The sequence below is a fragment of the Piliocolobus tephrosceles genome, chromosome 14 (assembly GCF_002776525.5).
Source record: "Piliocolobus tephrosceles isolate RC106 chromosome 14, ASM277652v3, whole genome shotgun sequence".
NCBI lineage: Eukaryota > Metazoa > Chordata > Mammalia > Primates > Cercopithecidae > Piliocolobus > Piliocolobus tephrosceles.
Window position 1 is genome coordinate 46,379,498 of NC_045447.1, and position 21,383 is coordinate 46,400,880.

General features: G+C 41.7%; 1 protein-coding gene across 2 annotated transcripts in view; it reads left to right on the top strand.

Moving 5' to 3' along the window:
* UBAP2 (ubiquitin associated protein 2) overlaps window positions 1–21,383 on the top strand; it is a 100,536-nt gene that overhangs the window by 1,520 nt on the left and 77,633 nt on the right. For both annotated transcript variants that reach the window (XM_023203333.1, XM_023203334.1), the window contains exon 2: window positions 19,122–19,199. In XM_023203333.1, the coding sequence (XP_023059101.1) occupies window positions 19,122–19,199 (78 nt within the window). The remainder of the gene's footprint in view (window positions 1–19,121; window positions 19,200–21,383) is intronic.

Genomic DNA, 21,383 nt, shown 5'->3' on the forward strand with positions numbered 1-21,383 from the left:
CATGGTGAAACCCTATCTCTACTAAAAAAAAAAAAAAAAAAAAAATACAAAAATTAGCCAGGCATGGTAGTAGGTGCCTGTAATGCCAGCTACTTGGGAGGCTGAGGCAGGGAGAATTGCTTGAATCCGGGAGGTGGAGGTTGCAATGAGCCACGATCACGCCACTGCATTCCAGCCTGGGCGACAGAGCAAGACTCTGTCTCAAAAAAACAAAGATACATTTGAATAAAATTTTTAATGTTAAATACTCGCCCCTTCTCAATTTGGTTATATTATTATTTTAAGTGAAGTGAGATAAGTGCTAAGCACAGTATCTAGTGCAAAATTAAGCATTATATACATGTTACTGACTAGAATGGCAAACCATTTTTCACAGGCAGTGTGCAAGTGAGTAAACGATACCAGTTTATCTTACTTGCAGATTGATTTGACTATACTTTGATAGTTAGTTATAAGTGCTTCTTATAATCACTCGTTTATACCCAAGTACCATGTTGATGTTAATGGACATAATGAGGAGATTTAACTGTTGCATTACATTTTTCAGTATAAAGTTAGTGTAGTATTTTGCTGGTTTAACGGACAGATATCTCTTCTACTCAGTTATTGATCCTAAATACACTTACTCTGATAGGAATTTATTCAACAAACTGATCTAGTCCAGTGATGGAAAAATTTGGAATTTTTAGATGAGGTCCTCCTTTTATAGTTGAATTTACTTAGGAAAAAGTTTGCTTAATGAATGGGTCTTTTTTTTTTTGAGATGGAATCTATCACCGGACTGGAGTGCAGTGGCCAATCTCAGCTCACTCCAACCTCCACTTCCCGGGTTCAAGTGATTCTCTTGCCTCAGCCTCCCAAGTAGCTGGGACTACAGGCAGGCAACATCATGCCTACCTAATTTTTTTTGTGTGTTTTTGAGATGGAGTCCCCTTCTGTCGCCCAGACTGGAGCGCAGTGGTGCCATCTCGGCTCACTGCAACCTCCGCCTCCTGGGTTCAAGCGATTCTCCTGCCTCAGCCTCACAAGTAGCTGGGATTACATGCGCCTGCCACCACCCCCAGTTAATTTTTGTAGTTTTAGTAGAGACAGGGTTTCACCATGTTGCCCAACCTGGTCTCCAACACCTGAACGCAAGCGACTGCCCTCTTAGCCTTCAAAGGTGCTATGATTATAGGCGTCAGTCACCTTGCCTGACTTTTTTATTTATTTTATTTTATTTTTTTATTTTTTGAGACGGAGTCTCACTCTGTCACCCAGGCTTGAGTGCAGTGGCTGGATCTCAGCTCACTGCAAGCTCTGCTTCCCGGGTTTACGCCATTTTCCTGCCTCAGCCTCCCGAGTAGCTGGGACTACAGGCGACCGCCACCTTGCCCGGCTAGATTTTTTGTATTTTTTAGGAGAGACGGGGTTTCACCGTGTTAGCCAGGATGGTCTTGATCTCCTGACCTCGTGATCCACCCGTCTCGGCCTCCCAAAGTGCTGGGATTACAGGCTTGAGCCACCGCGCCCGGCCCTGACTTTTTTATTTACAGAGTCTTGCTCTGTAGCCCAGTCAAGAGTGCAGTGACTCGATCTTGGCTCATTGCAACCTCCGCCTCTGGGGTTCAAATAATTTTCCTGTTTTAGCCTCCCAAGTAGCTGGGATTACAGGCGTGAGCCACCATGCCTGGCTAACTTTTTTTTGCGTTTTTAGTAGAGATGAGGTTTCACCATGTTGGCCAGGCTGGTCTCGAACTCCTGACCTCAAGTGATCTGTCCCCCTTGGCCTCCCAAGGTGTTGGGATTACAGGCGTGAGCCACTGCACCTGACCCTTTACAATTTTTTTCTTTTAAACAGTAGTATGCATTAGGAAAATTATTCATGTTTGTTTATTCATTAATCCTATTCTGGGAAGTATTTGCTAAGAAAGTAATCTTAAATTCGAAAATTCGAGTAATAAAAAGTGGCTCTATTTGGTAATATTTTTTCTTTCTTTCTTTTTTTTTTTTGAGATGGAGCCTTGCTCTGTCGCCCAGGCTGGAGTGCAGTGGTGTGTTCTCAGCTCATTGCAACCTCTTCCTTCTGGGTCCAAGTGATTCTCCTGCCTTAGCCTCTGGAGTAGCTGGGATTGCAGGCACATATCACCATGCCTGGCTAATTTTTGTATTTTTGGTAGAGATGGGGTTTTGCTATGTTGGCCAGGCTGGTTTCAAACTTCTGACCTCAGGTGATCCGCCCACCCTGGCCTCCCAAAGTGCTGGGATTACAGGCGTGAGTTACCACACCCTGCCGGTAAGATGTTAATTACTCAATTTTAAATGTCCAATGTTAGAGGTGTTCTGAGATAACCTATTCACGTTGCATGATGAAAGAGAGTTCTTTTTTTTTTTTTTTTTTGATATGGAGTTTTGCTCTTGTTGTCCAGGCTGGAGTGCAATGGTGTGATCCCGGCTCACTGCAACCTCTGCCTCCACCTCGCCTGGGTAATTTTTTGTATGTTTCACCATGTTGGTCAGGCTGGTCTTGAACTCCTGACCTCAGGTGATCCACCTGGCTCCGCCTCCCAAAGTGCTGGGATTACAGGCGTGAGCCACTGCGTGAAAGTTCTTTTGAATCTGTATAAACCAGGATTTTTGTCCTGGGTCTAGCACTTACTTACTAACTAGATGAGTTACTTAAATCTCCTTTAACCTCACTTTTTTTTTGACACGGAGTCTCACTCTGTTGCCCAGGCTGCAGTTCAGTGGCTTGATCTTGGCTCACTGCAACCTGCGCCTCCTGGATTCAAGTGATTCTCCTGCCTCAGCCTCCAGAGTAGCTGGGACTACAGGTGTGCACCACCACACCTGCCTAATTTTTGTAGTTTTAGTGGAGAGGGGTTTCACCATGTTGGCCAGGTTAGTCAGTCTTGAATTCCTGACTTCAAGTGATCCGCCCACCTCAACTTCCCAAACTGCCAAGGTTACAGGCGTGAGCCACTGGGCCTGACTACGAACCTCAATTAAAAAAAAAAAAAAAAAAGATTGTGAGACTTACAGAAAAGTTGCAATGGGAGTATGAATAATTACTGAATACCCTTCTTCCAGATTCCCTAGATGTTAACATTTCTATCACATCTCGTTTATCCTGTTCTCTTCCTTTCCATACAGTTTATCCCCAGAAACGTTTGACAAGTTGTGAATAAGGTTTTTCTTCACTTAATACCTCAGTGTGTTTTTTAAAAAACAAGGATATTTTTACATAATTATAGTACAGTGATAAAAAATCAAAATCTACAGACCATACTTACATTTTTTCAATGGTCCTTATAATGCTTTTTTTTTTTTTTTTTTTTTTGAGACACACTTTTACTTTGTTGTCCAGGCTGTAGTGCAGTGGTGCGATCTCAGCTCACCACAACCTTCGCCTCCTGGGTTCTAGCTATTGTCCTGCCTCAGCCTCCCGAGTAGCTGGGATTATAGGCGTGCGCCACCATGCCTGGCAAATTTTTATATTGCCGGGGTTTCGCCATGTTGGCCAGGCTGGTCTCGAACTCCTGACCTTAGGTGATCCTCCTTCCTTGACCTCCCAAAGTGCTGAAATTACAAACATGAGCCACTGCACCCAGCTGTAATGTCCTTTTTAGCTAATTAGATTGTGGAACATACATTGTATTCAGATGTCAACTCTTGTGAATTTATGTGACTATTCCACAAAATTATATGAACATTCCACAATTAGGAAGTGATTGTAAGAATATTTGAAAATTGTGATATAACATGTCTTAGAAAAGGTATGCTTCCTGATCAACTGCAAAAATATGTAAAATTAAAGCAAAACTGCTGAACATTGATGAGAACAGGCTAGTAGACTGTTAATGTTTATTTTTGGTGGTGGGCATAAATAATCCTACTTTATTATTATTTACAATTTTTTTCTGGGTGACAGATCTAATTAAAAAAAATTTGGATTCATTTGAAAAATTTCACATTTTCCACTGTAAAAGCAGCTTAGTTCGTAATAAGCCATGCGAATGGATAAGAGATCCAGAGGAAGAGCTGTAGTGATGCTGCTTTTCTTGGCAAGTTATTTTTCAACTTGAGATGTGACCTGGTGTATGTCACTAATGTTTATTGCAGGGGAGGGTGCACTGACCTTGTTTAACTTAAGAATTACCAGTTGACCCTGATTTTTCCTCTTTTTTCCCAAGCTGTACCGACCTCTTGACACTTCCTAGAGCTCAGCCTGGTAACTTCCCTATTATACTCTTATGTTTGGTGCTTTGTTTATCAAATATTTATTGAATTGTTTATCAAAGAAAATTATTTTTTTCTTAACGGTGTTTTATAAAGGTAAAAAATACTTAAAGTTCTCATTAAAATTTATTTTCGTAAATATGCTAGCATTAGTGTTACTATATTGTTATTGTTAAATGACTATTATGTGTATCAGCTATGCTTTCAGAAGTAGTCTGTCTATGCCCTTTTAGGAATAAAAAAGATATTACTGAAGAGAAATACAGAGTATTTGTGTCATATTATACTTAAGCTGAAAAAGCTAAGTCTGAATAAATCAGTCATTGGCATTTACCTTACATATGGCAATGAATAGTGACTTTATAGTTAGAAATGTATGGGTGAAACAGTATCAGAATGATAATGTAGAAACATATATAAGCCCCAGACTGCCCCCTACAGCAGAATGCTATTATTAATAACTATTCTGCTTGAAATATTTGGTGAGATTCTTTCACTCATCCAGTGCTTTTTTGTTAATATTGTAATCGGGTCAGTAAGTGTTTCTTTAATTTTGTAAATTGTGCACGTTTACAAAGCACTGGCTATTCTCAGGCAGTTTTCAAGTTTAAATATTCTTGCCTTTAGAGTCATTATTTGTTCCTGGTTCCCCCACTCCGCCATTACTTTTTCATACTTTTTCCACAAAGATTTCAGCTATACTTCCTGACTTTGGTTTATCACTCTGACATTTCTGCATGAAGTAGTTTCTGTCTGAAATGTCTAGAAACCAGGGATATTCTTATAATAATACTTACTGTGCAGTGAGTGGATATCCACAGCTAGTCCATAATTTTACTTTAAAAAAAATCTTTGTTGTAGCTCCTGTTTAACACATCTACCACCCCAAGCTGCCTCCTCCACTCCTTCTCTGTCTGCCAAAATCCCTCCCCACAATACTTTATTATGAAAATGGTCACGCATGAAGAAAAATTGAGAGTCGTACGGTCAATACCTATACATTCTTTTACCTTTTTGCTCTGTTTGTTTTATCACATCTGTTTAGCCAGCCATTATTTTATCTAACTTTTTAATGCTTTTCAAAGTAAATTAATTGATTAGTGGTACTCTTAATCACTTCAGAATGGATATCATTGACTAGAGTGTAGTATTTGTTTATTGTCTTTTTTTTTTTTTTTTTTTTGAGGCAGAGTTTCTGCCCTTGTTGCCCAGGCTGAAGCACAGTGGTGCGATTTGGGCTCACTGCAACCTCCACCTCCCAGGTTCAAGTGATTCTTCCACCTCAGCCTCCTGAGTAGCTGGGATTACAGGCATCTGCCATCATGATCGGCTAATTTTTCTATTTTTAGTTGAGACGGGGTTTCACCATGTTAGCCAGGCTGGTCTCAAACTCCTGACCTCAGGTGATCTGCCTGCCTCGACCTCCCAAAGTGCTGGAATTACAGGTGTGAACCACCGTGCCTGGCTGTTTTTTTTTTTTTTTTTTTTAATAGACAGGATCTCAGGCCAGGCGTGGCGTGGTGGTTCATGCCTGTAATCCCAGCACTTTGGGAGGCGAGGCAGGTAGATCACCTGAAGTCAGGAATCTGAGACCAGCCTGGTTAACATGATGAAACCCCATCTCTACTAAAAATACAAGAAATTAGCTAGGTGTGCTGGCAGACGCCTGTAATCCCAGCTTCTTGGGAGGCTGAGGCAGGAGAATCGCTTGAACCTGGGAGGTGGACGTTGCAGTGAGCGGAGATCGTGCCATTGCACTCCAGCCTGGGTAACAGAGCGAGACTCCATCTCAAAAAAAAAAAAAATGAAAAGAAAAATTGCCAGGTGGGACATGGTGGCTCACACCTGTAATCCTAGCACTTTGGAAGGCCGAGGCGGGCGGGCAGATGGCTTGGGCCTAGGAGTTTGAGACAAGCCTAGACAACATAGCGAAACCTTTCCTATACAAAAATTCCCCAGAGGTGGTGGCCTGCCTCAGTAGTCCCAGCCACTCAGGAGGCTGAGATGGGAGGATTGTTTGAGCCCTGGGAGGTGGAGGTTGCAGTAAGCAGAGGTTGTACCCCTCCGTTTCAGCCTGGGTGAAAGAATGAAACCCTGTCTCAATAAATAAATACATACATACATACATACATATATACATACATACATACCTAGCTAGCTAAACTATTCTCCAAAGTAGTTGAACCATTTGCTTTTCTGCCAGCAAAATTCCAGTTCTACTGGCGTGAAATCCTCACCAACACTTGGTTGCCATGCCTAGTGTTTTGAATTGGTGTAAAGATAGACAGTGAAATAAAATGGAGAGTCCAGAAATAAACCTACTCATATGTCGACAACCAATTTTTGAGAGTCAAAGGCAATGTAGAGGGGAAAGGATGGCCTTTTCAGTAAATAGTGTGGGAACTATTGTATATCAATATGCAAGTCATTCATAAAAACAAAAACTAAAACGGGTCATGGACTGAAAACCCCAAGCTTAAGGTTTATACAAGAAAATATCGGAGAAAATCTTCATGCTATTGGTTTAGTCAAAGATTTCCTAGATGTAGCAACAAAGGCATGATCCATAAAAGAACAAATGGATAAACTGGACTTTAGGAAAACTGAAAACTTATGGTTTCAAAAGATTGTTCAGACAATGGAAAGACAAGCCACAGATCAGGAGAAAATCTTTGCATCTGATGAAGGACTTGTCACAAAATTTTGAAACAAAAATAAGGAAATAAGGAAATAACACATTTAACAAAGTGGACAAAAAGTGGAGCATGGTGGCTCATGCCTGTTATCTCAGCACTTTGGGAGGCTGAGACAGGAGGATTACTTGAACCCAGGAGTTCAGGACCAGCATGGGCAACATAAACGTAGGGAGACCTTGTCTCTACTAGAAATAAAAAATTGGTGAATGGGATGGCAGGAGCCTTTAGTCCTAGCTGCTTGGGAGGCTGAGGTTGAACAATTGCTTGACCCCAGGAGGTCAAGGCTTCAGTGAGCTGTGATTGTACCATTGCACTCCAGCCTGGGTGACAGAGTAAGACCCTTATCTCAAAAAAGGACAAAAGATTTGAATGAAATTTCACTCAGGAAGGTATATGTGTTGCAAGTAAGTACATGAAAAGATCCTTTACTTCATTAGGCTTAGGGAAATCCATATTAAAATCACAATAACTGGCCAATACAAAACTTGTTAGAAAAGATAGGTCATTTCCGGCTGGGTGTGGTGGCTAATGCCTGTAGTCCCAGCACTTTGGGAGGCCGAGGCAGGTGGATCACCTGAAGTCAAGAGTTTGAGACCAGCCTGACCAAGATGGAGAAACTCCGTCTCTAGTAAACAAACAAAATTAGCTGGGGCTGGTGGCACATGCCTGTAATCCCAGCTACTTGGGAGGCTGAGGCAGGAGAATCTCTTGAACTCGGGAGGCGGAAGTTGCGGTGAGCGGAGATGGCACCATTGTACTCCAGCCTGCGCAACAAGAGCGAAACGCTGTCTCAAAAAAAAAAGGAAATACATGTCATTTATTTTTCATGTGTTACATGGAATATTTACATACATAAAGAGATTGTTCCCTGCTGGGCATGGTGGCTCACTCCAGTAGTCCCAGCACTTTGGGAGGCTGAGATGGGAGGATCGCTTGAGTCCAGGAGTTTGAGACCAGCCTGAGTAACATAGTGAGATATGTCTCTACAAAAATTACAAATTTCTTATACTATATGGTAGGATAAGTGCTTGAATCTATTGGCTTACCAATTAATAAAAAACATTTTGAACCGGGACACAGTGGCTCATACCTGTAATCTCAATACTTTGGGAGGCTAAGGTGGGAGGATTGTTTGAGCTCGGGAGTTCAAGACCATCCTGGGCCAAATAGCGAGACCCTGTCTCCATAAAAAATATTTTTTAAAACATTTATAAGAAAAAAATCTTTATTGCCAGGTGTGGTGGCTTGCGTCTGTAATCCCAGCACTTTGGGAGGCTGAGGCAGGTGGACCACCTGAGGCCAGGGGTTCGAGACCAGCCTGGTCAACATTACAAAACCCCATCTCTACTAAAAATACAAAAATTAGCTGACCGTGGTGGTGTGCACCTGTAATCCCAGCTATTTGAAGGGTGAGGCACAAGAATCGCTTAAACCCAGGAGGCAGAGGTTGCAGTGAGCCGAGATTGTGCCACTGTGCTCCAGCCTGGGCGACAGAGCAAGACTGTCTCAAAAAAAACCACGAATATTTTAGGGAAAAATTATTTTGGAATAATTCTAAGAGTTGTAAAAAAGTTGCAAAGAACGATAGAGATTGATATATTCACCCAGCTATCCTAAATGTTAACTTTTGTTTTTTTTTTGAGACAGAGTCTCGCTGTGTCGCCAGGCTGGAGTGCAATGGCAGGACCTTGGCTTACTGCAATCTCCGCCTCCTGGGTTCAAGCCATTCTCCTGCCTCAGCCTCCCAAGTAGCTGGGACTACAGGCACGCACCACCGTGCTCAGCTAACTTTTTTTTTTTTTTAGTAGAGACAGGGTTTCACCATGTTGGCCAGGATGGTCTCAATCTCTTGACGTTGTGATCCTCCTGCCTTGGCCTCCCAGAGTGCTGGGATTATAGGCAGAAACCACTGCGCCTGGCCACCTTTTTACATAAAGGATTGCCTAACCTTTTCTGTAAGCTGTTAGATAGTATATATCTTATGCTTTGCAGTCTAGACATGATCTCTGTTGCATTTTTATTTTATTACATTTTTGAGACGTGGTCTTATGTTGGTCAGGCTGGTCTGGAACTCCTGACCTCAGGTGATCTGTCTGCCTCAGCCTCCCAAAGTGCTGAGATTATAGGCCTGAGCTACTGCACCCAGTCAATGACAGGGTTTTTAACTTCTTTTGTGTTACGTTTTTATTGCTTCCACACAGAATCCTGGTTCAAAGGGAACCAGAAGGTGGTAGAATTAGATTATCCCAAAATTACTCATTTTCTGTGTCCCACTTTTTTTTTTTTTTGAGATGGAGTCTTGCTCTCGTTGCCCACGCTGGAGTGCAATGGCGTGATCTCGGCTCACCGCAACCTCCACCTCTTGGGTTCAAGCAGTTTTCCTGCCTCAGCCTCCCTGGTAACTGGGATTACAGGCATGCCCCATCCCCGGCCCGGCTAATTTTGTATTTGTATTTGTATTTTTGTTTTTTGAGATGAGTCTTGCTCTCTCGCCAGACTGGAGTGCAGTGGCACGATCTCGGCTCACTGCAACCTTCACCTCCCAGGTTCAAGCGATTCTTCTGCCTCAGCCTCCCAAGTAGCTGGGACTATAGGCATGCGCCACCACGCTCAGCTAATGTTGTATTTTTAGTAGAGATGCGGTCATGTTGCCCGAGATGGTCTTGATCTCTTGACCTTGTGATCCACCCGCCGTGGCATGCCAAAGTGCTGGGATTATAGGAGTGAGCCACTGCACCCTGTCTTGTGTCCCATTTTTGTGTATAGAACATTCTAAGAATAGCAGTACTAATACTAACACCATGTTTTCCCCATTCTTACCCCAATCTCTCCCTCTCCCACTCCCAATACTGTTTTTTTTTTTTGTTTACCAGAGTTCTGGGTATGGAGAAATTAGGGAGATCCTTTATTTCAGAGGCCTCCATAAATGTTAGCTTGTTTTTATAAAGTATCATCAGTGGCATCAGGATTTGATGCACTAAACACAAATGTTTATTTTCTCCCTGCTGGAGGAACAAGGTCTGTATCAGTCTTTCTTCCTGTGTATCTTTTCTGAATTTAGAAATTTTAACCTTATTCGAGCTGTATTTCAGTTGGCTTGAAATCAACTGATAGAGCAAATATCTAATCAAATATTTTTTGCATTCTTTTTTGAGGGAACTTTGGTTCAGTTCATTTGGGCTTTATTTTGAACTTGCCTCCCGGGTTCAAGTGATTCTCCTGCCTCAGCCTCCTGAGTGGCTGGGATTATAGGTGCGTGACACCATGCCTGGCTAATTTTTGTATTTTTAGTAGAGACGGTGTTTCACCATGTTGGTCAGGCTGCTGTCGAACTCTTGACCTCGTGATCCACCCGCCTCGGCCTCCCAAAGTCCTGGGATTACAGGCATGAGCCACCGTGCTTGGCCCTGTTCTTTTTTTTATTTAAAAAAAATTTTTTGAGACTCTTGTCGCCCAGGCTGGAGTGCAGTGGCAGGATCTCAGCTCACCGTGTTAGCCTGACCTCGTGATCTGCCCGCCTCGGTGTCTCAAAGTGCTGGGATTATAGGCGTGAACCACCGCGCAGGCCCCGGCTCTCTTCCTTTTAAAATAATTGTGTCACTAGGATGGTTCAGCATATGCAAATCAATGAACAGGATGCATCTCATTAAGAAAAACCAGGACAGGCCGGGCACGGTGGCTCACGCCTGTAATCCCCGGTCCCCGGCACTTTGGGAGGCCGAGGCATGCAGATCACGAGGTCAGGAGATGAGACCATCTTGGCTAAAATGGTGAAACCCTGACTCTACTAAAAATTAAAAAAATTAGCCGGGCGTGGTGTTGGGTGCCGGTAGTCCCAGCTACTCGGGAGGCTAAGGCAGGAGAACGGCATGAACACGGGAGGCGGAGCTTACAGTGAGCCGAGATCATGCCACTGTACTCCAGCCTGGGTGACAGAGCAAGATTCCGTCTCAAAAAAAAAAAGAAAAACAAGGACAAAAAACATATGATCATTTCAATAAACATTGAAAAATGTATGTGAAAAAATTCAACATCCATTTGTGGTAAAGATTATCAACAACTTGAGTGTGGAAGGAGCATACCTCAAAATAATAAAAGCTATTTTTTTTTTGAGACAGCGTCTCCCAGGCTGGAATGTAATGATGCAAACGTGGCTCACTGTAGCCTCGACCTCCTAAGCTCAAGAGATCCTCCTGCCTCAGCCTCTCGGGTAGCTGGTACTACTGGTGTGCACTACCATACCTGGCTCATGTTTTATTTTTTGTAGAGACAGCCTCTCACCAAGTTATCCACAGGGCTGGTTTCAAACTCTTAGGCTCAAGGGATCTGCCTGCCTTGGCCTCCCAAAGTACTGGGATTACAGGCATGAGTCACTGCACCTGGCCTCACTTCAGCAGAGTACTAGAAGTTCTAGCCAGAGCAAATAGGCAAGAGAAGGAAATAAAGGGGTTTAGATTGCAAAGGAAGAAGTCACAGTATATTCTTATTTATAGATGACATATTGTATTTAGGAAAACCTAAAAACTCCACCAAACAACTGTTAGAACTGAGAAATGAATCTAGTGAAGTTGCAGGATACAAAATCAACAAAATTTAGCCTTTATATATATCAACAGCAAAACAGTTGTACTCTGTCTACATTGTTTAGGTACTCATTATATAGTATATGCTTCTACTTGAGTCATTTAGTATTAGTTCTACAATAATGATATGTTTAGTAGTCACTGTCAATACTTAAGTCAGTTACTCTAGTCATTTTGATTGTCTGAACCCATTGGTTTTGTTGATTCCTCTGGAAAGGATTACGAGAACAATATTCCTTCTGTTCTTTGGTGGTGTTCACAATTTATACCTTTTATACTTGCGTAGAACATCAGTTTTGTTGGCTCTAAGTGCTAGGCCCACGTTTTCTTTATGTATCTTTTTTCTTTTTTTTTTTTTTTTGGGACAAGGTCTCACTTTGTCACCCAGACTGGAGTGCAGTGACACGGTCATGCTCACTGCTCCTTGACCTCCTGGGCTCAGATAATCCTCCTACCTCAGCCTGTTGAGTAGCTGGGACCACAGGTGCATGCCACCGTACTAGTTCGTTTTTGTATTTTTTTGTAAAGATGGGTTTTGCTGTGTTGCACAGGCTGGTCTCAAACGCCTGAGCTCAAACAACCTGCCTGCCTCAGCCTTCCGAAGTGCTGGTATTACAGGTGTGAGCTGTGGTGCCTATCTTATTTTTTTCTTGCACAAAGCATTGCTCTTGACAAGTTTGTTGATATTCTAATTTCGTTCTCTTCTGGGTCTCTTGCCATTTCTGTCTAGTTGTCGTGTGGATGCTTGTTCTTTTAGAGTCCAGTTCTTCTTCTTTTTTTTTTTCATTTTTGGATGAGTCTCACCCTGTCTCAGGCTGGAGTGCAATGGTGTGATCTCGTCTGACTGCAACCTCTGCCTCCTGGGTTCAAGCGATTCTCCTGCTTCGGCTTCCCAAGTAGCTGGGGTTACAGGTGCATACCACCATGTCTGGCTAATTTTTTTGTATTTTTAGTAGAGATGGGGTTTCACTGTGGTGGCCAGGCTAGTCTTAAACTCCTGACCTCAAGTGATCTGCCCTCCTGACCTCAAGTGATCTGCCCACCTCAGCCTCCCAGATTGCTGGGATTACAGGCGTGAGCCACCACACCTGGCCAGAGTCCAGTTCTTAAACTACAGAATGTCTTAGTGTGGACTGATTAGTTAGGGATTGATATTCTCAAGTACAATGTATTTTCATTGACATATTTACACATTTTTTGATTTGTTTTCCAGACATTTTTCTTAAATTTTAGTTTTAAGGATCTATACTATATTTTTATTATTTGGCAGCTTATTGTCCATAGCTTTAAGTTGGGTTGTCTTTTGCCTATCTTCAGTGTTTGACACTTTGCTTTCTTTTCTCCCATTCCTATTTTTCTCTTCATTTCTTTTTCCTTTTCTTTATTTCCTTTTTACAGGAAAAAAATTTGCCCAGTTTTATTTTCTGTTATCCTTGAGGCATTAATTGTTAAGTTTTATATTCCTTGTAGTTTAGACTCCATTTTCATATTTCATATTCTTTAATTATTTCTTGAGTTCTGTAATTTAAAGAAGAAATGGAAAAACTTAGAGATATGTTATTCTTTTATCAGATTTTTTTTTTTTTTTTGAGACAAGGTTTTGCCCTGGCTTCCAGGCTTGAGTGCAATAGCACGATCTGGGCTCACTGTACCCTCTGCCCCCCAGGTTCAAGCGATTCTCACACCTCAGCCTTCCAGGTAGCTGAGACTTGATTCTTGTGCCTCAGCCTCCTGAATAGCTGGGATTTCAGGGTCATGCCACCACGCCCGGCTAATTTTGTATTTTTAGTATAGATGGGGTTTCACCATATTGGCCAGGCTAGTCTTGAACTCCTGACCTCAAGTGATCTGCCTGCCTCGGCCTCCCAAAGTGCTGGGATTACAGGCCTGAGCTACCATGCCTGTCTGTTGTTTTCAATGGGATTTAGGAAAAAGCTGATGCAAGAAGTGTCTGATTTTTAAATTTTTTGTAGAGATGGGGGTCTCACTATGTTGCCCAGGCTGGTCTCCTCCTGTCTCAGCCTCCCAGAGTGCTGGGATTATAGACGTGAGTCACCGTGTCCAGCCTTAAAATTTCCTTTATTCTCCTTTTTTTTTGTGACCAGGTTGTTCTGTCACACAGGCTGGAACACAGTGGCGCCATCTTGGCTCACTGCAACCTTGACCTCCTTGGGCTAAGGTGATCCTCCCACCTTAGCCTCTGGGGTAGCTGGGACTACAGGCACTTACCACCACACTTGGCTAATTTTTCTGTTTTTTTTTTTTTTTTTTTTTTTTGTAGAAATGAGATTTTGCAGTCTTAATAGTGAGCTGAGAAATAAAAATTACACTAAATATGGGCCATTTTAAGTAATTAAATTAGCTTTTTAAAAAAGTTCATTATGCCCATTTTGGGAAAGGTTTTGAGGAGGTTCTCTTATTTACTGCTCATTGAGTATATATCTTTACAGCCTTTGTGCAGAGCATTTTTGTGGAGATGATTTTAAATTCCTTTTAACACTGGTAGACATTTATTTGACCCTGTAGTTTTACTTCGTTGTATTCATTCTTAGAAAGCTGTCATTGGTGGCTCTTACCTGTAATCCCAGCACTTTGGGAGGCCGAGGCAGGCAGATCACCTGAGGTCAGGAGTTCGAGACCAGCCTGACCAACATGATGAAACCCTGTCTCTACTAAAAATACAAAAATTAGCTGGGCGCTGTGGCATGTGCCTGTAATCCCAGCTACTCGGAAGGCTGAGATACTAGAATTGCTTGAACCAGGCAGGTGGAGGTTGCAGTGAGCCGAGATTGTGCCACTGCACTCCAGCCTGGGCAACAAGAGTGAAACTCAGTCTCAAAAAAAAAAAGAAATCTATCTTTGGCTGTGCATGGTGGCTCATGCCTGTAATCCCAGCACTTTGGGAGGGCAAGGCAGGAGGGTCATTTGAGGTCAGGAGTTCAAGACCAGCTTGAATAACATGATGAAACCTCATCTGTATTAAAAATAGTAAAAATTAGCTGGGCGTAGTGGCAAACACCTGTAATCTCAGCTACTGGGGAGGCTGAGGCGGGAGAATCGCTTGAACCTGGGAGGTGGAGGTTGCAGAGAATCCCTTGAATCTGGGAGGCGGAGATTGCATTGAGCCGAGATCACGCCACTGCACTCTAGCCAGAGCAGCAAACAAGACTGTGTCTCAAAAACAAAAAAAGCTGTCTTTGATGTGTGTGCTGATTTGGATATAAGAATGGACCTCGGCCTGCCGCAGTGGTGCACACCTGCAATCCCAGCACTTTGGGCGGCCAAGGTGGGCAGATCACTCAAGGTCAGAAGTTCAAGACCAGCCTGACCAATATGATGAGACCCCGTCTCTACCGAAACCAAAAATTAGCAGGGTGTGGTGGCATGCCTGTAGTCCCAAGCACGAGAATTGTTCGAATCTAAGAGGCGGAGGTTGCAGTGAGCCGAGAGCACGCCACTGCGAGGTAACAGAAGGAGACTTCGTCTCAAAAAAAAAAAAAAAAAAAAAAAAAGGATCTCTGGCAGTGTTTTTGTAGTAATAAAAATTTGTAGATTAAGAAAGATATAGGCCAGGCACTGTGGTTTACATCTCTAATCCTAGCGCTTTGGGAGGCCGAGGCAGAGGAATTGCTTAAGCTCAGGAGTTCAATACCAACCTGGGTAACATGGTGGAGCCTTGTTTATACTGAGAACAAAACATTAACCAGGTGTGGTGTTGTGCGCCTGTATTTCCAGCTATTGGGGTAAATTGGTGGGGGCGGAGGTGGAGTGCATGAGGTGGGAGGATTGCTTGAGCCTGGGAGGCAGCTGTAGTGAGTCCTGATTTTGCCACTGCACTCCAGCCTGGCCAACACAGTGAAATCCTGTCTTAAAAAGTAAGGCTGGGCTCGGTGGCTCATGCCTGTAATCCCAGCACTTCGGGAGGCTGAGGTGAGCAGATCATGAGGTCAGGAGTTCAAGACCAGCCTGACCAACATGGTGAAACCCGGTGTCTACTAAAAATACAAAAATTAGCTGGGTGTGGTGGCGCGTGCCTGTGATCCTAGCTGCTCAGGAGGCTGAGGCAGGAGAATCGCTTGAACCTGGGAGGCGGAGGTTGCAGTGAGCTGAGATCATGCCACTGCACGCCAGCCTGGGCAACAGAGCGAGACTCTCAAAATAAAAAAAAAAGTAGCGTCTATGCAGTGGATTGTCATGTAGCATTAAACCTGATATAGATATTCATAATAAGTTGTGTGTTTGTGAGTGATTCTACGTAGTAGTATGTTAAATATTTTGTTTTTGATAAAAGAGGAAAATAGCCAGGTGTGGTGGCTAATGCCTATAATTCCAACTCTTTGGGAGGCAGAAGTGGGAGGATTGCTTGAGTTCAGGAGTTTGAGACCAGCATGGGCAACACAGTGACTCCTTGTCTCTACCAAAACAACAACAACAACAACAAATTAGCCAGGCATGGCGGCTGCCATGGTTGCTACTCAGGAGGCTGAGGTCAGAGGATTGCTTGAACCTGGGAGGTCAAGGCCTTGGTGAGCTGTGATTGTGCCACAGCATTCCAACCTAGGCCACAGAGTGAAACCCTGTTTTTTTTGTTTGTTTGTTTTTAATGAAAAAGATATGAATACCAAATACATAAATAGTTTTGGTGTTAGAAGGTCATCTTATGGATTTTTCAATTTTTCTTTTGTTTGACATGTAAAGCTTATAATTTAAGAAACTTTAATGATGGGAAGGGATGAACATCAGTGATGCTTGGATTGGAACAAGGCTACTTGAATCTGCTGGATAATGAGTATGGTACATTTTTTAGGTTTGAAACACTGGGAGCAGAAAATAATAGTATTAGGGAAAACAGGCAAACTCTTCATACAGGCTTCTTGCAGCAGGGACACCAACAGTCTACTTTCATTTTGTGAAAACTGATTATATGAATTGGAGTTATCTTGTCATACCCAACTAAATTTAGAGTCAGTGGACCAAGGGTTACGGTAAAAAAGTGCTTGGGGCACAAAGTGCTTGCCCAGGGATTATATTGCTAGCCAGCTGTCACAATGACATGCTGTAACCTTAAATCCAGTTTTACCTACTAGCTGTTAAGATGAACTCTTGTGACTCTTAAGTCCGGTTTTACCAACCGTCTTCACTCACCAATCAGAGCTTACCAGCTCCCGAGAGCTTTAGTAGTTCCAGTGAGTTTTCTTTCAAAACTAGGTCACATTTATTTTTCTAATAAAACTCCCAACCTTCTTTGGACACACTGGAGGCCACCCTAGTATTTATGTATGTATGTCCTGGATTGTAATGCTACTTATATATTCTTCCCAAATAAAACCTTTTTTACTTAGAGATTTGTTTCTCTCTATATTTTTGACTTTAACAGTTCATAACAAGTTGCCATTACTCCAAACCCAAATGTATAATGTGGAAATGCCATCTTTTAAAAACTCATCTCTTGCTTTGCTTTTCCCTTTTTCTTCATCTAGTTATCACAACATTGGTGCTCTTGGCTGTGGCACTGGGATTTCTTGGTTGGTTATGGTTCAGGAAAATGATTGTCTGATTTAGGGATAGTGAGAGTATATGTAAGGTCCTTACATGTATAGGGAACAATTGTGGTAATTTTTAATAAGTGTAGACATTGAATTTCTGTACCAGTGTCTTTCTGGGTATAATGTAGCAGTACTGCGGCAGTTAAACTGAGGTCTCAGCAGGCATAGGTTGGGATGAACAGGCCAAAGCACCTGGAGTTTGTATAATCACCCACCCACATGGCCTGGAAAGGCCTTTTGAAAAGTGCTTTAAAATGCAAAAAATGTCAACAACTCCCCCTTATCCCACTTTAGTCAAGATTATTTGAAATGAATGTATATAAAAAACTGAGAATAAAAGCTATTAGTTCCTTATGGCTTTTTTTCCTCTAAGATCTTTTTGTAAACTGTTCAGCTTTTTAAATATTTATGTTGGGAGTTAGTATAGACTTGGTTAACGAGGCAACTTAAACTATTTTGGAATAATTTTCGATTTAGTAGACTGTCGTACAGAGATGATACAGATTGTTCCTGTATATTCCTCACCTAATTTCCCTGTTATAATAATTACAGTACCTTTGTTAAAACTAAGAAACTAGACTGGCACATTGCAAAATCACTCCACAAATGAATAACTTTCTTTAGAACTTTTCTGATTTTTTGTTGCTAAAAACATCAGAAAACGAAACATCGTCAGTAATGTGATTGAAAAAATATTTTGAGTGAGAAAAGTAACTGGAAGTAAGTCTTCTGCAAATAGACAGATGTGGTGGTGCACACCTGTAATCCAAGCTACATGGGAGGCTGAGGCAGCAGGATCTCTTGAAGTCAGGAGTTGGAGGCTGCAGTGAGCTATGATGGCATCACTGCATTGCAGTCTGAGGGGACAGAATGACACCTACCTTTAAAAATTAAATAAATACATAAATAAAAACTTTAAGAAATTGTGATTTAGGCCAGGCATGGTGGCTCACGCCTGTAATCCCAGCACTTTGGGAGGCCGAGGCAGGTGAATCACCTGAGGCCAGGAGTTTGAGACCAGTGTGGCCAACATGGTGAAATCCCGTCTCTACTAGAAATACAAAAACTAGCTGGGCATGATGGTGCATGCCTGTAATCCCAGCTACTCTGGACGCTGAGGCAGGAGAATGAGTTGAACCTGGGAGGCAGAGTTTGCAGAGTCAAGATCGCGGCACTGCACTCCAGCTGGGCTAACAGCACGAGACTCCATCTCAAAAAAACAAAATTGTGAAGAAGGTAACTTTTGCCAGATGCAGTGACTCAGGCCTGTAATCCCAGCACTTTGGGAGGGTGAGGTTGGAGGATCACTTGAGCCCAGGAGTTCAAGACCAGCCTGGGCAACATAGTGAAACCCTGTCTCTTAGAAAAACAAAATTATTGTGTGTTAAAAAAAAGATAAAGTAACTTTAAAAATATTTTTAGTTTAGCTAAATACAGCTTTTTTTCCTTCAAAATTAACCAGCATACCTTTTAAGACCTGACAACAGCTTTGTTGACACACAGTCTATTATAAGCCTGTGTCTGGGCAGTTGTTTGCATTACCTTTTAATTTTTCTTTTATTATTTTTTGTCCAACAACTACCTCTAACGATTTCATTAATTTTTAAGCCTTTTTTTTTTTTTTAATCTTTTTAAAAATTAAATAGAGACAGGGTCTCTCTGTGTTGCCCAGGCTAGTGTCGAACTCCTGGGCTCAAGCAGTTCTTCTACCTTGGCTTCCCAAAGACATGAGCCACCATGCCCGGCCAAAAAGATTTCATTATTTTTTGTTCTTCTGCTTTCTTTTGAGCGGATTTCCCCGACCCTGCCAAGGGAAAGAAAATTCAAATAAGTCATATGGCCAGTTAAGATGAACAATAACTTTAGGTCATTTGGTCAAAGGAATGGATCCTTTATGTTACTTAATTTGATGCTTATTTTTCCTATGGAAACAGGTTGAGAGGCCTAAATTCAGGGTCTTTTATTTGTTTTTACTTAGTGTTTCTAGTGCTTGAGAGCCTTATCTGTTTGACCCAGATTTTGGAATCTAACTTAAGCTTTTGGTTTTCAAATCCTTAACAATTGTATGTACTTTCCAGGCAACAGCTGAACAGATGCGTCTTGCTCAAGTGATCTTTGATAAGAATGATTCAGATTTTGAAGCTAAAGTCAAGCAGGTATGTTTCTGGCAAAGGATATCATCATTTTTGTAATCTGTTTTGATTGTGGTTAAAAAGATAATTTCAGTAAAGATTTTTGTTTTAAAGTATTCTAGCTTCTAGTCTCACCTGAAATCTGTGTATTGGATTTTGGACTTGTGATTAAATACCTTTATTGGTGGGCAAGTGAAGGAACTGAATACGTTCACCTACCTTACAATACAATCTTTCTGAGTTATTAGTGTTTACATGTGAACATTGAACCAGACATTTCTGTAAGCACACTGAGATTTTCCTATACATATATACATAGAAAGTATATCTAACATTTGGCACAGTCTCTGGGAATTTTGTTTAATGTTAGGGATGAACTGAATTACCTTTTAAAAAATTTCTTTTCATAGAGACATGATCTCGCTCTATTGCCCAGGCTGGAGTGCAGTGGTGCTATCGTAGTTTACTGCAGCCTCAAACTCCTAGGCTCATGCTATCCTGCTGCTTCAGTCTCCTGAGTAGCTATGACGACAGATGTTCATCACCATGCCCAGCTAATTTTTAAAATATTTGTAGAGACAGAGTCCTGCAAAGTTGCCTAGACTGGTCTTGAACTCCTGGGCTCAAGGAATCTGCCTTGGCCTCCCAGAGTGCTGGGATTACAGGATTACTGGCCTGAATTGCCATTTCAGACATGGTTGTGATTTCATACTCTTGTTGGAAAAATTTGAAATTAAATTTTAGGGCAGTGTCTTCATTTCAGACTTTAATAAGAGGTATTTTTGATAACTTAATCTTAATTTCCAACTCTTCTTTGCTGACTTTGTTTCTTATCAAGATTCTAGAAACCAAGCTGTAACCCCTATCTCAGTGCCAGATATTCCAACTCTTAGTAGATGTCATCTAATAATTGTTCTTTGGAGTAAATGTCTCACAATGAAATCTTGTCTTATCTCACGAGAAATCATAGATTTCCTTCTCTGGAATGAGATCTTCATACAGTTTGAGATACACTTATATATAGTACATCGCCTTTTATCTAATAGTATAGATAGAGCATTGGCCTAGGAGTTCAGAGATTTAAGTTCCAACTTTAGTTCTGTCAGTAATCTGACCACTGGGGTAATTTTGATGCTGACTGTATGTCTTAAAAATTGTATGTTGTAGGCATTCACTTAGTACAGATCATTGATAAAAATGAGACATTTATTAGTAGCTATCCAAAGACTGAAGCGTCAGAAAGCTGTAGAGTATGCAGAACTTTTGCTGCTTGATAAAATGAAAAGATGAAAGCAGAGAGGCCAAATGGTATAGTGCAGAGAGCTGTGATTATGAGATCAGGAGGCCTGGGTTCTAGATGGGCTTTGCTATTAATTACTTTTGTGACCATAGACAAATCACTTGATATGTTGGGATCAAGCTATTTTGAACTTCAACTAGTACATACTAAAATAGTTAAATGTAGTTAAAATGCAATAGATATTAAATCATAGGTGTATTCACTGATACTTGAGAAACCTGCATTTTGCCTATTCTGTGATTGTTCTAGTGATGAAAATGCTAAGTAACAAGTATCCCTTGCTAATGATGATAAACTGAAGAGTTTCTTTCATCATTCCTTCAAGCATAGCACCGTGTTGAAGATCCTTGAGAAAATAATGTGTCTAGGAGTGTGTTTTGTGATAGTAGCAGAATTCCACTAGTAAGACTTTAGGGTGTTATATAACTTAGTATGTATATGGAATGATATATATATTTTTTCTTTTTTTGGTGGGGAGACAGGGTCTCGCTTTGTCTCCTGTGCTACAGTACAGTGGCACAATCATGACCTATTGCAGTCTTCACCTCCAGGGCTGAAGCGATCCTCCTACCACCACGCTCAGTTAAGTTTTTGTAAAGATGAGGTCTCACTATATTGCCCAGGCTTGTCTCGAACTTCTGGGCTCAAGCGATGCTGTCGTCTCTGCCTCCCAAAGTGTTGATTATAGGCGTGAGCTACTGCGACTGGCCTTTGAAGTGTTCTCATCCAAATGGTGAAAGTCAATATATGGAATATTGTCCCTGACAAAAAATTTGTATTGGATTTTCCATGAATGGTGACCATGTACTCATATAGTTCCACCTCATATTTAAGTTTAGGAATCCTGTGTCCTTAAATTAAATTTGATTATTCAGATACCTGATCTTGGGTATTCTGAGAATGTTGGT